General features: G+C 36.5%; 1 protein-coding gene across 6 annotated transcripts in view; it reads left to right on the forward strand.

Moving 5' to 3' along the window:
• LOC105831535 overlaps positions 1-23192 on the forward strand; it is a 125815-nt gene that overhangs the window by 36771 nt on the left and 65852 nt on the right. For 3 of the 6 annotated variants that reach the window (XM_036293831.1, XM_012671721.3, XM_036293821.1), the window contains exons 2-3: positions 7260-7329; positions 19458-19876. In XM_036293831.1, coding sequence (XP_036149724.1) covers positions 19476-19876 — 401 coding nt within the window. In that variant the 5' untranslated portion in view covers positions 7260-7329; positions 19458-19475. Of the gene's footprint in view, positions 1-7259; positions 7334-15128; positions 15589-19457; positions 19877-23192 lie in introns of those variants that run through there. The other 3 variants (XM_012671722.3, XM_012671723.3, XM_012671725.3) reach the window with 3 other exon arrangements.

The following is a 23192-nucleotide window of genomic DNA, read 5'->3' on the forward strand; positions in this document are numbered from 1 at the left end:
CCTCCAGCTCTCCTTTTTAGCCCTTACCACAGAGTCTCTATAGGCCTTCTGAGCCCTTCGATGAAGGTCCCAGTCAGCCTGGCGGCCCGTGTTCCTGGCCCTGTTCCAGGCACGACGTGCAGCACTTCTGAGCTCCTGTAGCTTGGGGTTCCACCAGGCGACTTCCTTAGTATCTCTCACCGTCCTTTCTGGGCAGTTGTTCTCGAAGCTGCCGACGAGAGCCCTCTGCAGATGCTCGACGCACAGCTCGATTTCTTGAGGGGTCCCATGTCTTTTGGGAAACTCCCTAAGACCGACAGCCAGGTCCTCTCGAAACGAGTCCCAGTCCGTCTTCCTCGGGTCCCTCACTGTTCTTACCTTCGCTTGCACTTTAGCCAACCTGAAGGTGATCTGTCTGTGATCCGACAATGAGGGCTCGTCAGAGACCCTCCAGCCGGTCACCTCCCGCGCTATCTGTCTTGAACAGATAGTTAGGTCCAGAACCTCCCTTCTCACTGCCGTGACGAAGGTAGGCTCCTTGCCTCTGTTGAGAATCTCTAGGTCTGTGGACACCAGAAATTCCAACAGCTTTTCGCCTCTCCTGTTGGTGTCCGTGCTCCCCCACACCGTGTGGTGCGCGTTCGCATCGCACCCCAATATAAGGGGGAGTTGCTCCTTTTGGCAGAACTCCACCAGTCGTACAACCCGGTCTGATGGCAGCGGATCGTCCTCTTCGTGTGAGAAGTAGCCCGACGCCACCACCATCCTTGTCTTGATCCCGGTCCCGCTGGTGTCCTCTATCACGACTGCTACCAAGTCCCTGGAACAGAAATCTGGCAATAGCTGGCTCTCCAGCCCTTTAACGGCCACACAGGCCCTAGGCCGATCCTCTTGCGGTGACCTGAACAGCCTACCGCACCCCGCCAGACCCCTAATACAGCCTCGGACCAGCCAAGGTTCTTGTATTAGTGATATGGCTGTGTGCACCCCAGCTTGGCGCCTGGCAAGAACGGCCGAGGCTCCTTTGCTGTGGTGCAAGTTGATTTGGGTGAAGCCCACCCCGGTCAGGCCCACTACGAAGACGAGACCCTTGGATCGGGCCCCTCCCTACCCTTTCCCGCCCCCTCTTGGGATGGACCGGTCACTTTAAAAGTGACCCGGTCCATCCCAAGATGGGGCCTAAAGTCCAGCGCCTTAAGTTTGTTGACGCTGGACTGGGGGATGCCGAGAATGAGGTTTCTACCCTCGCAGGTAGCCCCCACATTCTCAGCATAGACACGCCAGCCTGAGGTAACGATCCCCGGATTCTGCCGCTCCAGCAGCCCCAGGACCGCAGCCGCGCCCACGGGAGGTCCCGGGACCCACACCGCAGCCCTGTACTGCTTTTGCAGCACCTCCAGTCCCGCCACCCCAAGCTTGGCGCCCTCCCACGGCACGATGCCCCCGATCCGGCTCTCGAGCCATTTCAGGGACTCCGCATCCGCGCACCTCACCACCGCAGCCCCCCCTCTCAGAGTGGTGCTGTCAAATCTGGGCAGGGTACCCTCTCGGATCCCCTGGATCTCCTTGAAGACCGCACCCCTCAGCTGCGACAGCTGCTCAGCAGTCATCGCAGCGTCCGGGTACCCCTCCTCGACAATCACCCTCGTCAGAGGGTCCGCGGCGTCGACGTAAGCATGGGTCCCCTGGACCCTCTGCTTCTTTTTCGCCCCTTCTGCCGACTGCGGGGTCCCATCAGGGTCCTTCCGGCGTTTATTGCCGGAGTTCCCCGGAGGCCCCCCAATCGGCGTCTGGGGGATAGTCAAGGACGAGGAAGAAGAGGTCCCCGGAACAGCCGGCGAGGGCCCAGTCCCAGTCCCGGCCTGAGCCTGGTCCCGAACCCCCCCCCTCCGCTCCCGAGCCCTCCTCCTCTTCGCGGCTCCGGAGAGTTTCTTTTTGCAAAGATCCTCTTCCTTCGCCGGTTCGTCCGTTGCGGTTTCGGTGCCTCCCGTGCCCCTAGGGGCCCGCTCAGCACTCGAAACCACCCCTCCCTCCGCAGTCTCGGTGCTTCCCGTGCCCACAGGGGTCCGTTCGGCTCCCGATCCTGCTTCTTCCACCCTTCCGGAGTCCTCGGGCGAAGCCTCCATTGGGGTGTCCTCAGTGAGTTTAAGTTTGAGTTTGATTTCGTCTTCCATTTTGTTCCCACGAGCAGCTAGGGAAACATACGGTCCACCCACGCAGAGCCCCGCATGCGTGGGTAAGGCTAAATACTCTGGGGTTTCGCCTGGTTCCCCAGAGGCATCGTTCAAGGCACTGCTCCCCCAGTGCCACGCAGCCCTCGCCACGATAGCTTCCAGCTTGGCTTGGGTCGAGTTGGTCCGCGGTATCGGCTTTCCCCCCCCTGGGCAGGGTTTTACGCCCGCCGGGGCAGGTTATAACCGTTACTACCCGGGCGGTCCACCCCGGCACGCGGGGGTTTAGGCCCGGACCGAGGTTTCTCACCCGGGCTTCCTCCTATCCGCCACCCGGAGACGCGCCCGCTAGGCACTCAACCCACGGGTTATACTATGTTAAAAAATTTAAATTTTGTGTATAAATAATTGTAAAATTCTGAATTTTTGTTCCGATCAATTGTCTATTAACTCAACCGAAGGGCGGAGGCGGAAGGAAATTGAACGATCACGTAATAAGATATTGACGTCACCGCGATGACCTCATCTACATTTGCAATGCACGTGTCGTAAAATCGCGTTCGTGAGCAGAAACATAATCGTCGCAGAAGTGGTGTTTTAACCCTCGTCAACGGTTTCACTCCCAGTCTGCTTCTGCGCCTTGCAATGTCTTCGTTCGAGTGCAACGACATTCGAACAATAATATCGAGTATCAGTTTCAATAGAGTCGAATCGTGGAATTAAGGAAAACTGCACCGGAGAAGTTGACAGGTCTTAAAGTTCACGATAATCGCGTGATGTTCACGATGCGCTTTCTATAGAAATACATGACATAATGAGCATCTGGCAGCGCGGCAAACATTCCTGTAAACGTTTTCGCATCGAGCAAGATGGTAGAGTCGATGATGTCACTCACTGGTTGTTTCGTATACGTAAGCCTCTCGTATTCGTCGTAACTATAATCGTTCTGAAAAGTTGCATCATCGTATGACTTCGTCACCATAAAACAGTGGAAAGTAAACCCTTTTTGCTCACAAGCACCAAATATTTTTTATCGTCCATAAAGTATTACTAAGATTATAAGAAAATTATATCTCATGTATCTTACAATTAAAAATACTTTATGCACGATAAAAGAAAAGTTTGATGCTTGCGAGCGAAAAGAGTTTACACACACACACACACACACACACACACACACACACACACACACACACACACACACACACACACACACAATATTTATAGAATTGTATGTTTGCAAATTTCGAATAAGTAAATTACTGTCTTGATAAAAATACACAATAAAAGAAAAGAGCATTCATATTTTAAAAAGAATATCTTTATTTTTAAAATGTTAATTATAATCGAAACGATTATACTCTTCTCAGATGACTAATGTTGAAGTAAAAATATAATATATATTACTGAAATTATTTAATTTTGTATGAAATGTTAAATACTGAAATAAAATTATACAGCGTTAAACAAACATAACTTGTTTATATAAAGAAAATTGTATATTTTCATCAAGATATAATTATATTATTTTATAATAATTTTCATGAGCTGAGAAGAAAAAAATATCGGATAGAAAATTATATTTTCAAGAAATGGAATTTTTTCAATGTCATTATCAAAATAATTACACACACACTGTGCTCTTTATATATTTTAATAAAAATATATTTTTATTGTGTTTTTATGATATATTTTTATTATATTTTTATTCAAATTATAATAAAATTTATAATAAAATTTAAAATTATCAAATTGTTTAAAGAAAATTAAATTATAGATTAGATTATCATTAATTATTTTGCCTATTTTTTCGCTTATTTATGAAACAGTAATTGTTAAGTAGAATATATTAGTTTTAATTTTATATCTATTAATGTTTGATACTGTTTTTTTCTGCGTAGGATTTCGAGGAAACATCTTTTAAAAAATTTTCCATTATTGCTTTAATTTAAAACTTTGCTTAGCTTTGTTTACTTTTTTGCGTTAGTTATAATTCTCTTGCACAGATCAAATAACGATTATAACGAATTTTATGAAAATAAATATAAAAATGATAAAATAAAAAAAATAATTTTTTTGAGAAAACTTTATAATAAAACTCAGAATTAATATATTTTAATTCATCCGACGCGCTGCATCATATTTACATCCGTTTTATGCACTCGATTGTACTGACATTTCGGGTACTCGCAAGGACAGATTTATCACTCGTGCTTCGTCTGCGTTATGCGAACGGCGAGATTTATTCCGCTCTCGAGACGAAGCCCGTTTCGGTCGTTTAGAGAGCACGAGGATACGTCGCACTGCATGCGAACGCAACCGGCGCGCGACGGGGGCATACAAATTTATCAATTTAGCGCCCCGATGCACTCAAGCGCATTGCATCATGCTGCGTAATCGCGGCGGAACTGGCGGCCATCGTTATGCATAATTCGTCGTTATCGTCGATGTTTAACTTTCGCTTCGGTCTCCCAATCTCACGTAAAACGGATGAATCCAAATTTGGGTCAGCGCGTAGCGTTTTGACAATCTCTTTCTGCTTTCGCATTAATAAAAAAAAAAAAAAAAAAAAAAAGGAAACGAATTTACAGCGTTACCTGTGCGAAATGAAAAATGTCGTGAGTTTAATTATACACGATGATGCTTCGTGAAAATCCCGATAACACCAAGAATGAATCGTCTGAATCGTATCTTCGAGTTTCCTACCCTCCCTTTTATCAGAGACTCGGGACGGTAGTAGAGCCCCAGAGGTCGTTTGTCGTGCAGGTAAGAAACATAGTCGCCGTGCGTTTACCTTCGTACGACCTTGGTGAGCGCAGCGCAAGGTGAGATGACTCACGTACGTAGGTGATAAGCGTAATGGAGTTAACGCACAACGGTTGCCCGACAACGAGTAATCGAACGGATAAGCCGGACTCTTAATTCTGCGATGCACACCGCGCTGGGTTCGGAGTGATGGTCCCCGTACACCCCGTATATAGTTCTTATCACGCGAGCAGCCTTAAGGCCTAATCACACTAGCGATTGCCGACTGCGATTGACGATTAGCAATTACTTTTCAACTAATCAGAGCAAAGCAAACAGCGATTGAGAGATTAGTGACTATCGTTCAGACTGTGCTCTATTTTACAATCGTCAATCGCAATCGGCAACCAATGAAATATCGCGGTTTAGTCACGTGATAATAATTCCGTTAAAGAAAGCATCAAGGGCCTTAAGCATTAAGACAGACAATATTTGTCTTTGCAAATAATGCCAATATTGATAGTTGTGTTTGATATTTTCACTTGATGTTGAATTTTATTTCAGACATGAAATATATGTGATTGGTTATCGTGATTGTTAATCACAATTGTAAGTGTGATTGTATAATTGTCAATCGCCAATCGCAGTCGCAATCCAATCAGCAATCGCTAGTGTGATTAGGCCTTTAGAGATTACGGCACCGGAGTCTTAAGCCTTCGGCGCGATTTTTCCATGCTAGATTGCATACGGGGCGTCTTATTACGTGTCCTGATTGGCTCGGATGATTATGTCACCAATCGTAAGCCAATAAGGATACGTAATGAGACGCCTCGTACGCGATCTAGCCGGGAAAAAATCGTATCGTGTGCTGAAGGCTTTACTCTGTAGAAGCCGCTCCTATCGATCTATCGCGCTTACCGCGGGTGCGATATCAAAGCTGATCGTCTTGAATCGAACCTCGACGTAACTGTACCAGGGATAGACAATGGCTGGAAAAGGCATTCGAACGATTCCATCCAGCTGTTGAGACATCTCTTGAATTCTATCTCCGCGATATCGTAGCACCCAGTTTTCTCCCCCGGCGACGCAACGCTCTTCAGGGAGGATCTCGTTATTCATTCCTCGGAGCGCGTCGGTGTGTCCCAAAAGTCATTGCCCTCGGCTCGTGCGTCCTCGGGTTCTCACGCCCGCGTGTACGTGATGTTACTTACCTATCCGCGAAAACAGGTGACCATTCAGGCGAGAGGCGGGATCGCTTCCTCTCTTCCTCGCTCTTCTCCCGCTTTTCTCCCTTGGTTCGAGGGAGAGAAAAATCTCGTCGTAAATGCGTCTTCTTCTCAAGTAATAGCGAATGTTCAGCGAATGCTCCGAGATTCTTAAACCAACACTCAAAGCTCTTTCAAGTCTTGAACCATGGTATTCATACTTTAAAGACATAATGTATGTGTCTGGCACATTTTATTAATATAAGAAGGAAAATAATTAGTTTCAGTAGCATTTTTTGTAGTTCTTGAGTTTTTTTTTTTATAAAAAGAAGTTTTACACCTTTTTACATCAAGAAACAAAAATGAAAAATTTTGTGCTGACTTCGCGAAGCATCTCCTCTTCTAAAGTACAAGGAAACAAATATTAATAATAACTTTTTTTACACTTTTAATATTAAATGCGGCACGACACTTGGAAATAAAATATGATTATTTATCGTGCTAATTATTTACCGTAGTCTTAACGCAGTTCTCACTTGTTAAGATTTTATATCGTGAATCAAGAGTAAATAATAAATAAAATAACTTTTAAGCCAATGAAAGAATAATGTTCCAATTTTGCAGATATTTAAATATATTCCCACCAAACACCAAGTTACATGTAACGTGCCTGTTAGTTGTAATTTCCCACTCAACGATGTAATTGTAATATAACACGTGTGTTATATTACAATTTTATTATTGAGTGGGAAATTACAACTAACAAGCACGTTACATGTAACTTTGTGTTTGCTGGGTTATTAGGATAATCAATAAAATTTTCAAATTTTTGATAATATTTAGAGATGCGACACACATCTTTAAATGCAATTTTGGTATGACGGTTTACTCTATTAATTGTAGAGGAATAAAAGTATTATTAACTCTTTATTGTATTGAATTCTTATCAGAATTCTCTTTCTACAGACAACTTAAAAATTATTTTTTTTTTTTTGTTGGTTGATTTGATACTAACAATTTTGAGTTGCAGATGTTTTAATAAACGTAGAGCGATGTATATATACATTTTATACATTTCTAAAGATAGATTTAATTTATTTAAAAAAAAAAAAGAAAAACAAATATGACATTTATACTAATCGACGCACAAATGTTTCAGGTAGTTTCAATGTTACTCTATCAAGAGGACATTTCGGACATCCTTGCCTTAAGTTCGTCTTAGCGCGAACGTGAGTACGTTTTGTTGATCTTTTTTACTATTTTGTGATAAAAACCGATCGCCTTACATCAAATTTTTATGTCGGTGCAAAAGTTATTAAAACTGAAAATATCGCGAGATTTGAACAATATATGTATAAAAATGTATTATATATATTTTATTTATGGATTAGAAAATATAGGTATATACAAATAAATCACTCTCTAAAGTTAGTTTTTACACCTTTGTTAGTTTTGCTTAAATCGTTAGGCACGATTGGATGGCGAATCTAACATTATAAAAGATACACGGGCGAAGTCGGTTAAAGGGTCAATTGGCTATACATCTGTCTTGGAAATCGTCGTAGACGAGTGCGGACTCGAAATATCCGTGACCGTGATTTGCTAAGGGAAACCGAGTTCGTTCCGGCGTTCGCAAAGTCGCGTAACGGGAGCGGACGGGAGCCGATTCAGCCGTGAAATTTTTCACGCACGGCAGGACTTCGGGGCTCTTTAAACCAGGCGGGGGTTCGCATGGGAAAGGAGCAGGTTGAATGGCTACCACGGCCGCCGACTGCCACGACGAGTGCGCGTTTTGCACCTGCAATTTAGCTGCACGCGCGAAGCGATCGACCGTTTCGGTTCCGCGGCATACTCCGTCTAATGTCGTAAATCGGTGAGACGGTGGAAATTAAAGGGTGTATCATAAGATACATACTTAGAACACATTCTCTTCCGCGTACGAGCCATCGCGGAGCAAGCACATCTCAATTCTACTTAATGCTACAGTTACTAAGAAAACATTTTTAAGAAGCAAAGAAAATGATTGATTACACAGCACTGAAAAAAATTTGTATCAAATTAAAAAATTAATATATTTAATTTAATTTAATTATTAATTAATATATAGGCAACAATAGAAAAAAATTTTTTTGTTGAGTACTTTTTGAGTTATGAGGCTTAAATGTTTACAGCATCACCAGTATTTAAAAAAGTGTATCAATATAATAATGTTTCTACAATTTTTTTATGGAGCCCGCGTTCCTCTATTTTGAATATAGATTTGTTCTAAATTTCTATATTTATTAGAATGAATTTTTTTTACATATCGAAAGAGGCTAAAAATAACGAGAAATATGATTCACTTATTTTAGTAAACAACTTCGTTCATTCGACCTGTGACACACCCTCGAGTTTCACTTGTCGCTACAAAACACGACTGACGTCACTTGGTCGATTATTCCTTACTGTCAATAACTTTTTTTAAGGAAAAAAAGCTGATATTTTCTCGTTTACTGAATAATTTAAAATGAATAGTTTATCGTCTACTGAATAATTTAAAATCGAAAAATCGACTTTAAGTTCTCGGTTGAATTGCGGATGGTTAAGTTCTTTTTTTATTAAGAAAAAGTTTAATTAAAAAATGTTTATTTTATGTTTGAAGATATGTTTTTCTGATTATTTGATAAAAATGCTTAAGAAGCATTTAAGGTTACTCTACAATGTGTTCTTTGGTTCCAGTTTTTTTTATTTTTTGTCTATTTCTTTTTGCTTCTTTGCACACTTTTTATCGAAATGGACGAGATAATAGTTAACAAACTTTGAAAGAAACAGAAAGTATAATTGTTGTTGATGAAATAGCAAGCGAAGAGTCGGTAATAGGCAAAAACAGAAAAAAACAAAAAAACACATTGTGGATTTGCCTTTATACGTAATATTTGTAAAAATGATTGTTAGAATTGTACTATTCTTCAATATCGAATATCCCATTATGATACAACATAAGATAACAATACAAAATAACGCAAAAATATTAATAATTTATTATATGACGTACATTCAGAAAATATAATGCCTCACTTTTATAGAATTTTTTAATTCAAAATGAATCAAATTTACTGACAATATATAAATAAATATGTTTCCTTTGCACATACTATTTTTTCATATAATCCGCATTTACTTGTACGGCTTTATGCTAACACGAAACAAGTGCATGCCTTGCCTGTGCCAACTTTTCCTGTTCACGTAACTGTGTCCTCACGTGAATCACGGGTGCATGAATCGACTGCGTTTTCATGCACAGTATAAAAATGTACACTATAGTTTTTTCCAAGAATTTAATTAGAGCTCGTTATTTATAACGCGAGTCGTTTACAGACGCCATTTTAACAGATGCTATCTACTGTGTGATAGTAACATGTGATGGTAACATAATCTCTAAAGAAACAAAAACATTCGTAGTTTCGAATTTAATTTAATATTCAATTATCAAATGTGACTTGTGAATCGACTATTGCAGATTTAAGTTTATAATAAATGACAAAGCTTATAATATTAACAAATTATTCTTGAATTAATATTATTGGAAACTGGTTATGCAGGTTAAAAATATTTTATGGATTAATAAAATTGTCCCGTTTTTAGATGTATAAGATTATTAAAAAGTTTTGTGCAGCGGAAATTGTTTGTAATTTGTTAATAAGACGTGCAGATTCACAGTACTTGCTAAAGAAAGAGTTTTCTTCGGAATTATTGATTATTTTTGCTTTCTTCAGAGTATCTTTCATTAGAAACTACAGTGAAAAAATTGTCGATCTGGTTATTAAATATAAGTTGTCTATTGCAAAGCGTGTGAAATGTGGAAAAATATTTTTTTTCAATATCAGAATACAACACATGGAAAGAAATGCGCCATAAGGAGTTATGCTAATCACGAAGGGTTGGAAACAACGAAAGTCAACGTCATCAAGTAAATGTTTATAAGGTCGCGAATAAAATACTTTATAAAAACGTTTAAAGCAAGTTAATTCCAAACTATACGGCGATGAACTTAACCAGAAAAGAAATGTATTGTCCGTGTGCAAAAGGAAATGAGAGGTTGATTGGAAAATATTTAAAAAATGTAAACGGATTTAGTGGAAAGAGGAAATTAATAGATAAGCTTATTAAAAATATACCAACCATATATTATGACCTCGCTATCAAGAGAAATTGCCAATACATTTTGAAATGAATAAAGCAGTATAGTCTACTTCTTCTCACAAAATTTAAACATGAATCCTCATCATTGTTATTCCTCTAGCTCAAACTTCTAGTGTTCTGGTGTTCAAAGAAGTTTGAAAAACAGAGGAATAGAAATAGTGTTGAAGATTCATCTCGGAAAATGCTTTAAATGACTACGTTTACAAAACTCTTCTTCCACAAGTTGTTCAAGATCCGATTTACAAGGGTTTTAATCTGGAAGAGCTTTTAAAATGATGCGAAAGTGGATTTACTCAAAATAATGATGAAAGCTTCAATTCCGTGATCGATAACAATAAAATACAGCGAATATTGCTGTTTATACAATCGCTAGCACATATGACGCGTACAACAATATTTCATTAATGATGTAATGATGCATCTAAATTGGATCACAATTTCCACAAAATACATAGCAGATGAACAATGACAGAATAAATTTGCAGCAAAGGCGAAAAATTTTAATAAAATGATTTGACAAATATAATATTTAAAGTGATTCAAAAAGATGACAGTTTTTTTAAGCAATAGGATTGCTATATCGGTCCGGAATATCTGACTGAAGGTACAATTTTAAAATCTTTTATCAGAAAAAAAAAGGTTATCAAAACTTTTGCGTTTTTTTTTAACGACATTTTTTTACTTTGCTGCCACAAAATCTCCGGAAAACCTATTGCTTCAATTTACTTGCATCAAATTACTTCCAGTTTTGATTTAAATTTTCCAAATTAAATTATTTAAATTGTAGAGTGCAATTTTTTTACGTGGCGCGACTAATAAGTAATGTGCAGTCGTACATAACCGGAACGGCGCGTACTACCGTCTTCTAGCTATTGTACATTTACTCACTACAAACATGCCAAATTTCATTAAATTCCGTTTACATGAGTTATGTCAGTAGCCACTGCTATGGAGTCGAATGTACCTGCTATGTCAACGCGTTTAATGGAATGCTGGACTGCCTCTCAAACTTGATCGCGGTCGATAATGTAGAGTCATTTGTGCACGTCATTAATGAGATTTCGTATTTATTTCTTTTATAGATTTGGAAATCCTTTTCTAGAGTTAAAGTACACATATAATATTAATATCAATCTGTAAATTGGATTTTATATTGAGAACGAAAAAAAAATTTTTCATATTACTCTACTTATCGACTTCTTCCAAATCCGCATTCACACATACATGAAATTTTCAGATAAATTATTCTCTTATTCTAAAGCTTCTAGCCCATTTCTGAAAGTACATTATTATTCTTTTCTGTAATGACAAGGGTGCATAACAATTATTTTGTACGTATAGAGTTTTTAAAACTTAGTGCTGCAGATTAAAGTCACGAGACGACTGCACAAAAGTATAACTTTCTAAATTTTTTTGTTTTTTACCTAAAATTGTAATTACCCACTCTTTGTTATTGTCTATATTTTAATTTCAGAGAAGGATTTATAATTCTATGAAATCAATTAAAAACAAAGCGTATCCAAAAATAATTATTAGCGTTCAATCGGTAAAACGGACGACTCCAGCATCCCCTTAAAATAAGAGTAATTGAATTTTATGACAGGTGAAAACGTGAATGCTAGTCACATTCATCATTGTCTAAAAATCGTTTATGGTAATGAATAAGGTGATGAAACTGTCGATTGAACTACGAATAGGCAATAAAATTTCGTGCATTGGAAACCGATTTTTCTACATCCTTCATACTCATCAGATTTAGCACTTTGCGATTTTTATTTTTTTTCGTATTTAAAGAGAGATGTTAAGGGCATATTTTACTACGGATGATAAAGTGAAGGCTGCAGTTAGATCGTGGATCAAGAAAAAACCGTCTAAATTTTTTATTGACAGAATAATTTTGTTTATTTAAAAATGAATAATAAAGTTAAAAAATATATTAACTTGCAAACAATTTTAGTTTTTTATATTTGCTTATGAAAAAATTTCTAAAGTTACTTATTTTTAGTCGGATCAGGATCACCTTAAATCATAATTAATTAGTTGTTTCTTTAACTTCTTAATAAACTTTATTTTTAAATAAATAGAGACAGATAATATTACATTGAGAAAAAGGTTTGATTAATTGTATGAAAGGGTCCAGTAAATTTTACTGTATTGTTCCAGTAAGATGTATAAGGTTAAATCAATAGAAGATACTGCTATACTTTTTACATGACTGCATACAATATTATTTAGAGGACTCGGTTGACAATTCAGGTTTAGGTTAGGTTAGATTATGTTTTAACGAATAGTCGCGGATAATATTTTTACAGGACTTCTCGCAGGTATAAGCTTAATCGCCGAACCAGTAAGATTTACTGGACTAAGATTGTATATTTAATAGAACTTTTTTCTCAGTGTAGTCGAGTAGTAGTGTGAAAGCTTTCCAATAAATCGGTTTTATTTCAAATAAATAATTAATCTAATATTAATATTGAATAAATGTTTAAATAAATACTTTTTCTAAAAAATATTTTACGAATGAATAAAATTAATGTAGAAAAAGTTTTAATAATAATTAAAAAATTTTAATAATAAGCATTTTATTAATATTATTTATTTTTCAACTAAGTTACAATGTATTACTGAAATGCTGTCGTAGAACAAACATGTGTCTCAATTCTCCATTATTAAGAAATCATTAAATAAAAATAGATGGATTATATGAAATATATACATACAAAACAATTTATGTAATTTGTCATAATAAATGAATGTCTTTTATTTACAAATAATTATCACATTATCAAAATGATAGAAAATAGTTAATTTTTTCGTAAAAGAATATATAAATTTAATTTTAATAATAAATAAAAAGTATGTTTATAATCTCCAATAATTAAAGATAAAATTAATTACAGAAAAATTATAGATCCAACTGATACATTTCGACGATCTAATCTTTAGTCATAATTTATAAGCTGCAATCTTATCGATTCCGTAGAACATCTTTTCCTCTCTGCAATGAACATAAGTATTCTTCTGCAATGTTTAGCCTTAAGATAGAGTTACGAAGAAGCCATCAAATAAATATTAATTTTCTATTTCTGTTTTATCAATACATTTAATGAAAACAAATTCGGTGAACAATCAATATACATAATTCAGATATTCAGATATTTATCGTAAAGATATTATTACACAATAAAAAATATTGGCGCTAAGTGGATGTCAATAACATGAAAAAGTTCTACTCCTAGAGAAAGCAATTATAGGAGAATGTTATCATTTTATCAATACTGGCATAGAACTTTTAAAATAGCATACCTTTATTTCTTGAAAATTATTAAATATTACATTGATACATCTAACATTACATTGATAGTAATAAAAACATGATTTGCGTAGATAGCACAGGCATACCAAAAAAGTGTGTCTGGCGGACTAGACTATGATATTCTTATGTTTTTGGGGTTGCTGAATCTGAATCCGAAGCTCGTTTTGGCTCATCAGATCAGAATTCTTCCTCAATCTCAAAAAATATTTACTAAAGTGACACTTTTCGGACTAAACTATAATTTTAACGACTGAAACTATTAGTGAGAAAGAGTATTTTTAGATTTTTGGGTTGCCGAATTTGATTCTTACATTAGCTTTATCCCATAAGGTTCGATATTCAACTGAAATCAGCCATCATGTTTACAAAATGTAAACCAAAGCAGTAGACTTCTAAAGCAGTAGAATTCTACGTTATCACAGAAATAAATAAATCTGATTTTTTAATCTTTTTATAATGTCTTGATTTAGACCTAGATCTATTTTCTTCTCTTCTTTCCCTGGGTTATGTAGGTTTGGGAGTCTATTGTTTTGGTGAAGCAAGCCACACAGCACGAACTTGACAACCAACAATCAATCAGCATCGCAGAAAAGCGGTGACAAAATCAATAATACGCTTTTTTTTTAAAGTGAATGGATGAAATCTACTAAAAACAAATCTAACCTAATCTTTATAATGCACTACGTGTTGTATTTTGCGAAACGGCATAAGATATTTATACAATCGACAAAACATTATTTTACATTGAAATGAAAGATTTCTAGGAATACCCATATTAATTTGTAAACACTTTAACTCATGTTAAAGGAAAAGAAAAGGAAAATGTAGCTTGTGCCGATTTCAGGACAAAATTTCTTGGTTCATTTTTTATTACTTTATTTTTTATTATGTTGCAAGAACATTAATTGTTACAAAATATAAACAGTATTCTAAGAATTATTTCATCCGAAGACACTTTCTAGTTTGTATTTATTTATGTTTTCAAAATTTTATGTTTAACCTTTGTTTAAAAAATATGGTCCAAAAACAAAGTGGTGTGCCGGTATTGGTAACTTTTCTTGGCTCACATATTAGAACCGTACAAGAATGGTCCACCCATCAGTTTCACGCGATTGTACGATTACCTGGTGGCCACTGGCCATTTTCAAGAGCTGATTCATTTCTGCGCACAGCTTTATAAAAATTTGCAACCTTAACACTCTTCTGCTCCCGATGCAACATTAACGACCGATTGCGAGTTCTACGCGGGTGGTGCAAGCCACTATTTCAAGGTAGGAATTCGAATTTACGTTGGGTTAGGGAAAGAACGTGCAGCCAGGTAGGCACACGGCGCACGGTGTAAGATGCATGCGCCTCGGGAGGTTGAACGATGTGATGGCATAGAGCGATGCTCTAGAAACGAAGGTAGAACGGAGAGAGTGGAGCGGGCGACTAGAGCGGAGTAGAGTAGGTGTAGCTATAGTCGGCCGGTCCGTCTTGTAACCTTTGCTTTTGCGTCGCGCTCTCAGTCGCGGTTCGGCATTCCGCTGGCAAACATTCCTTTCTTCCTTCCGCTGTCCCTCCGCGGAGCTAAAAGATGTTCGCAACTTAATTGTTACGTCGAAGCTAAACAGTGTTCGGGATCCCGCCAGTGTTACGAAAAAATTGTTTTTTTTTTTTTAAACGCTGTCTGAAAATCGTCCGAAACATTCGGAATGCATATCAAGTGCGATTTTAACCCTCACGACACAAACGCGAGGTAACAGATAACGTTTACCTTATCGGCCGAATTGACGTAATTTCCAAAAGTTTTGATTATTATCGTCAATGCGTGGTCGATGTGGTCGTTGAATAGAGTCGCGGGAGTGTGATGGCGCAGGCGTGGCGAACGAGTGAAAAGCTCGAGTCGTGAAAAGCAGCCGCGAGACACGAGTTTTGCGACAATGCACATGGGTATACACAAGTTAACGAGCCGACGTGCGAAATCGCCGTACGTGAGAAATAAACGGCGGTGAGTGCGCCTGAGCGTAAACTGAGCCTCGAGCTTAAACGAGGGAGGGACACGATCGCCGCAAAGCTTTCGTGGATGAATGATAAGCGTCGCGTGTACTTATATACGCGCCGGTGAGTCGATCCCGATCCCAAATAAGACGTGGAAATCGATGGAGAGGATGTCTTTTTTTTTCTTTTTTCTAGATTTTGCACGCGAATGTTTAGACTCTCTTTGATCTTTTTGTTATTACTTCGGTTAAAGATATCTTAGCTCAGATATTTTACACATCTTAAATATTTTAAATTTTCAGTATTTCATCTGATTTGCAAACATCCGTTTACGCGTTGAAAGGGAAAAAAAATGCTTGCAGTTATCATAATTTTACGATAATATAATTGTAGTCATTTTTGGCACCAACTATATTTTATTTTAACTATTTGTAGCAAATTTTTAGCCCTTAGTTATTACTGTGTAAATATTGTAGGAAACGACAATTATGTTTATTATATAATAATTATAATTGTATTTATTACATAAAAATGTTTATTTAATTTTTAACATATCGATATTTACTATATTAATATTTGAAATTGTCATAATTCATAACAACATTTTTTTAACTTTTTAGATTTTTTTCAGAGAATTGTAAATACAAAGTTATCACATTAACATTATAGCAATAATTTCAAAAATGGAGTCTCTAATTATTTTATCGTGCAATCATAAATACTAAATACTTATTCTTTCTCAATGTGAACCATTTCCGCCATAAAGAAAGTATTTCCTTCACATCTTTTATTAATTATGTGCTAGTACTAAAATATTTCAGATGTGTATTATTTTTTTATAATCATATTAAATATTTTGTTTGTTCGCAATTTCCTTTAATTTAATTGACATTCCGACCACATTGACGATTACCCTTTTCAATTATAATATTTTTACGCCTCAGATTGTTTCCGTATATCAGCGATATCGTTAAATCTTCGGATCCATCCAAATCGGGCGCCTCCGACATTTTTTGTTCTTTCTTTACATTCGATACCGATAACGTGGGTTTTATTGTCGAATCGAAGACGCTGCAGCGCCTAAAGATAGGAAGCACGACGTCAGGTCTATGTCAGTCAGTGACTATGTAAACGCATTTAAAGCGGATCGTTTCCTTCATGCCCGCTCTGTCTCTCGTTCCGATTGATCGCGGATATTTTCGTAACGCATCCTAGCGGACAGATCTGATACAGTTACTCGCTAATGATGATGACGATGACGACGATGACGATCACTTCCGGGAATGGGACTCCCGCGATACTACAGAGACATACCAGTTTGACAGGAGACGACTGACTTATCGCGCTAATAATAGTGCTATATACACGAACTATAGGCGCCGCGACACATATGATTTTGTATAATCGGTCGACCGTCGCGAGATATATATCGCGCGAGCCGCTTACTCGGTTTAAGTCTTTTAATACTCCAGGAACAATGCTCGCTATTGTTCCGTGTTCTCTCGTCTGAGCGGAACCAACAGTCTCCCTATATAGTTCAACTCGATATCTGATTAAATTCCTTTTGTGAAATTTTTGCGGATTAGCAGATTATCGAGGTGTGAAAATTTATGTATCTTAATAAATAAAAGTTCGATTTCAATTAAATCAGATTTTTAGATCTTTTATTTTTTTCGATGAAATCGTATAATCGGAAGTTACTAATGCATTGCAGTTTTTCTTGTATTATTCATATCTTTTTAAAAAGAATTATTTTGCGAAATACACAAGAAATTAGTATCAAATTAAAACTATTATATTTTATTTAACACTCATTGTTTCGTACATTGTTAAATTTATAGTATTAAATTATATGTTTGAGTTGTTTTTGATTATCTCTGTAGGTTGTCATTGCTCCTGTTCGTCGTTAATTTAACTTAAAACAATGAAGTTACGCAATTTAATTCAAGAATTAAATTTGACTTAAACTTGGTTTATTATTTATTAGATATACATACATTAATATAGACACTGCTTAGCTTAAAATTAATCAATTTAACCGCAGAAATGAATTGATTAAATGAAATTATTTCGAAGAACCGGGAAAAATTAAGTTAGAGTTGGAAATTTAAACCAGCTAGGGAAAATTTGGAAAATTCAGAGAAATATATTTAAAAATCTATAATTTGAATTTTGCTAACAATTTCCTCAAATGCTCTTATTTTAAATAATTATTTTTCTTCATAATCAAATGTGTTCATGCACTTTGCATTTTTACGTGTTAGAGCCATAACGTGTAAAAAGAATTGAGTTGCAAAAATAGTGACCATTCACAGTCGATTATTCTTCGACCGTGAGAAGATAGAGAAAAGTCGTGATTCAAAAAATGATATCTATTTCTATTTGGTATTTGAATTTTATTAGAAGATTACATATAATAATCGCACCATTATTTAAATATTTTCGAAACACGTGACGATATATCTTGAAGACAGCTCGATCAATCGACTGCAGTTCTATGTATTTTTTTTAAATACTAAAAATTAGTGCTTGACGTTTTAAACGATGTTTTAGTTTTTATTGCAGTTAAAAACGTATAATTTTAAATAAAAATTATTTGACTTTGACTAGCTGTCCTTTTATTTAGCTTGCGTTACTTTATTTTTTGATGTGTTCTGTAAAAGTAACAATAACTGCCGGTTTTTAAAAACATAATTTGGGAAAAGTTGAATAGCGATTTTATTTTATATTATTTTTTTAACAAATTTTGTGTATTGAATAGAGAAAGATATAATCTTTATTGTACATGAATACATTTCTTTTTAATTTTTCATAAAAACTCAGTTAGAATTCGTTTTGACTCGTTTAGTTGCATATGCTTCCTTAAGATAACATACTGGTCATCGAAAATTCTGTTTTTTTGGAAAAAGTGGAGAGAGTCAGGAAATTTTTAAATTTATTTTCTGTGTCAACTTTAAAGAGCACAATATGATTGTTTTGATAATAATAGCATTAAAAAACTTTAATCTTGGATCTTTGAAGATATTATTTTCTAAACTATACAAAATTTTTTTATATGAGAAAATTGTCTACTAACGCTATATAATCTTACACATTTCAATATTTTTATTTCAAAAAATATTCTTATACAAAACAAGTGTTCTGGTTTTCTGTGTAGATTCTATCATTCCAGGGAAAAAATTTTTTTTTAATTATTCTACTAAAATTAAAATGCTTATACCTATTCTGCTCAAAATAATTATGTTTTCTTTAGAAATCCAGAAAACATCCAGAATAATTTAAATCTTAAAAGTTTCTTTAAGAAACAGAAAAATATGATTCCTGTGTTAAAAAAAAAACATTATTTATAAAGTTTTCTTAATAAACATTTATACATTAAAAAAAATATATGGTAATGAGTTATTCTAAAAGTTGTGATATTTTTTAGACAATCAGGAAAATATTTTAAAGACTTACTTAAAAAAAGTGAAAATTGAGTATTCACTTTTCTCGACAATATTTTACTTTTATGTATGCACCGAACCTCTATCCCAACTGAATATGTTTGTCTTCTACTTGGATTTTTTTCCAATCGCTGACATTTAATCCGATATATAGAATTATCCGAATTTTTCCTAATTATTTCGAGCGGTACGTTGTTAACGTTTCCAACTAACGTTTCTCAGAGCATTAATCAACTGGCCTGCCGTCATGCTCTTATTACCGTGAACGGTATACTTTTTCTATACGCTTCCGACGACCCTTGATTGATCTCTTTTGTGTCGCTTCGTATTTTTCTCACCGTCGCGCCTACACCGGTTAATGACTCTTCCGGCGATCCTCCACGGCGATCATATCTACTTGAATTTCCGTCTACATGTTTGTCCCCTGTGTGCCCAGGTGAAGGAAAAAGGGACGATGTTGTCGTATATGCTGCCGACGGAGGACAAGCCACCACCCGGCGAGCCCAGCAGCCAACAACAGAACAATTATCGTGCAGGCGGCAAGCTCCAGAAGAGCACTGCTGTGACGAGCGCGTCGCCCAGAAAGTGCGCGGACGCGACCAGAGCGATGATTGTCTCCACTAGGATCGAAGACCCGGCGGCCGGCGGCGATCCCGTACCCCGGCACGGCTCACCACGGCCGGTCGAGAGCCCGAAGCACAACGGGACGACTACCGCGAGGAAATCGACCCTGCACAACGCTAACAGGGTCACTAAGGACGACAGCCTCTACAGCATCGACAGCGTGGCCAGTACCGCCGGCAGCGAGCGCAAGAACAAGATTCTCAACGGCGCGAAGCATGCCAGCCTGAAGAGGTAAGTGAAAGAGATTTTCTCAAGCAATTTATTTCAAATTGATTGGGACACCGTGAGCGAGAGATTGTTAGATCTAGATCTCACACTAAAAATATTTTTTTCTTATTTGAAAATAAAATATTTGGTACAGACGATTCGGTTCGCATTTCCATATTTTTTATTTGTGTCAAGTAAACATATTATTGAGAAAGTAAAACACACAAATTCGCTGAGATTGACGCAATCAAGTTATTTGTTTGGTTTTTTTGTTTGATGTGATGATTATTTGATTGCGCTCATCGCCAGTTAATGCATGGCGCCGCCGATAGGCGGCTTAACCTTTTCGGGAGTAAGATGCAGTCGACACGCTATATAAAGACCACCTGCAACACGATCGAGACAAGCAATAATTAGCTTCCTACTCGACGTAAAAGAGGACCGCCACGTACATAATATTTTCACGATTTACTCATTTTAATTGAGTAAGCGATTCACTACAAAAAAAGTGAAATGTTCATTCCAGTCAAATGACGAGTTTATTTATTGAGCGAAAAATTCATTCTTATAAGAACTACGTACTGTTTAGCAGCTCATTATTGTTACGGCAACCAATTTTTTTCTTTCAGTGTACAATAATTTTATTTGAAGTAAGGTAAACATTTTGGTTACGGGAACTAAATAGCGACAATTAATTTTTTTGATTGTAATTAATAAACATTTAGTTGATTCTACTGTAACCAAATTATTTGATACAGTGTACCAAATTTTTGTTCCAACAACAAAATTACGTTTTTAAAATTGTTTCTTTAAATAGTTCCAAAAGGTTCTGAATTTCTTGACAGAAACAATTTAATGAGATATGTGCTTTATTATATCCAAAATGCTACGCGGAAAAAATTTTCTCTTAAAACTTAAATCTTTAATATTATGATAATTGTGTGACACGCAACATGGAGACTTCGAAGAATTTTATTCTAATTTTAATAAAATTTATCCAAGTAATTTTATATTATATTAGATAGAAGAAGCCACCCGGATATTATTTCTTAAACAAAAGCTAAAAATAAGATTTTGAAAACATAAACGTAGAAAGTGTCTTCTATCAGATTGTATAGAAAGTTTTATGATACTGTTTCATATTTTTTAGTACTGTTTTCTCAATATTAACATAAATAAAAATAAACGTTTGAGAAATTGGACTCCAAAATTACCATAATAAATAGGTACATTTTTCTTTTCTTTTTTTTCTAACATGAGTTATTTGTATAAAAATATTTATTAATTTGTATATATATAAATTTCTGAAAACCTTTCACCTCCGTGCAAAGCATTCCTTTTGATGATTATACAAATGTGCTATTTTGCAAGACACAACGCGTGACACAACGCAAAACACAAGAGACTATATATAAAGATTAAATTAAATTAGATTTTACACTTAAAGCTTTTACGACCATTGACGTTGCTTCCAATAGAAATAAATTAGATTTATTTTTAGTATATTTTATATAAAAAAGCCATGAATGTATGAATTATAGATTTTTATTTCTTTAATTATCTAGGCAAATAATATTTTTTTCAATATTATCAGTGCAATGTTTAGATTTTGAGAAAAAACTAGATGCCACTTAAGGGAGGCCTATGTCAGTATTGGCAGTCTTTCTCTATTGATTAAGTGATTATTACAGACTCGCCTCAATTTGTTTTAAAATTTGAAAGGTTCAAATTTGAGAATTTGTAATCGGTAATAATTTGATTTGAAATCAATTGTCTATTTTGATTCACTTATATTTCTCGCATCCAATCTTGTAATTGTTTCCTAAAAATTCTTGCGATTAATTTTCTAAGAATCTACAATATCATTGAAAATACTGTATTATATTAAAATTAGCATGTAATGTAAATCCAATTTGATTCGAAGAACATTTGATTCGAATTTGATTCGTATTTAGATCGAAGAGATTCTGAGTGAAAATTTCAAATTCGATTTAATTCAATTTTGACATGAAGATGTTATCAAAGATCCGATTCGATTTGATTCGACCCCAAATACTTGATTCACACACTCTATTATATTATATTTGATATTATAATCGTATATTGTGTAACGGATATTGCCGCTAAGTGCGGCTATTTTCTTCGAGTGCGTTTACTTGCACGAATGAAAAATAGCCGATCCGCACATGTTACACACGATCATTTCCGTTACCTGTGCGTCGAAGTGTAGTCCTTGAGTGTGAATTGACAGGTTAGCCAAGGTTAGGTTTGCGAAAGTGATGAAGCGTTACAATATGTATGTCGCGAGATGGCGATAAAATGTCGGTAATTTCTACGAGAGTTATCATATGCGTGTCGCGAGATGACGTGCCTGTAGTACGCGAGTGTGAGAATGAAGGGGAAAAATGATCAAGCGTGCGGAAATGATTCCTGCACGATTTTTCCACACACTTGATTGAGTGAGAGAATGAGTTACTTGTGCGAGAACTGTCCGTGTATAATCGACGACTCTGCGGCCGGTAGAGAGCCACGAAAAGAATCACTTTTGACGCGTACCATATGTAACAAAAAAATAGTTTGTTTAAATTAAACAAAAATTATAGTAAAATTCTTCGAAGTTCATGTTGTCCCACGACTTCAATAATTTGGATAAATTCTGAGAGAAAATTCTCTACGTGTACGATTTTAGGATGTTAAGAATAATGTTACATTTGTTCTCAATTGCGGGATAAAACGAGTCTTCGAAACCAAAACATTATTGTTATCGTTTCCTTTGGAGAAACATTGAGATTAAACCGCATGTCTCTTCTCTCTCTCTCCCTCTCTCTCTCTCTCTCTCTCTCTTCTCTCTCTCTCTCTCTCTCTCTCTCTCTCTCTCCTTCTTTCTTTCTTTTTCGAAGCAAGTTCTCGATGAACGCAGTTTATCGAAAACCCGTAATTACCCGCGAGTATAAGCGCGCGCATGCGCGCGAGTTTATCGTTGTTTTACATAGTAAAACGTCTCTCTTTTGCACTGAAAAGGAGAGAGAATATTACTATGTATCTCGGGTCTATAGGCTGACTTTCGCAGCCTGCACGAGACTTTTACGGCACTCGCACGTGGGATAGGTCAGGGTTAACTTCGTTGAGACTTCGACGGAGCGTCTCGTAATGCATCGAGCGGAACCTCGCTTGGACGAGACGAGACGTACCGGGACCGTCTCCCGAGTGCACTTAATAATCCTGACAAGAGACACACGAGACAGCACGAGAGGTGACTTAGTGTGAAACCGACGCGAAGTAGGAAAAGAGAGACTCGATCCTGTCGGGCATGCGTCTTTTATTCCTTTTAATATTCCAC

Source organism: Monomorium pharaonis, chromosome 1 (assembly GCF_013373865.1).
Source record: "Monomorium pharaonis isolate MP-MQ-018 chromosome 1, ASM1337386v2, whole genome shotgun sequence".
Taxonomy (NCBI): Eukaryota; Metazoa; Arthropoda; class Insecta; order Hymenoptera; family Formicidae; genus Monomorium; species Monomorium pharaonis.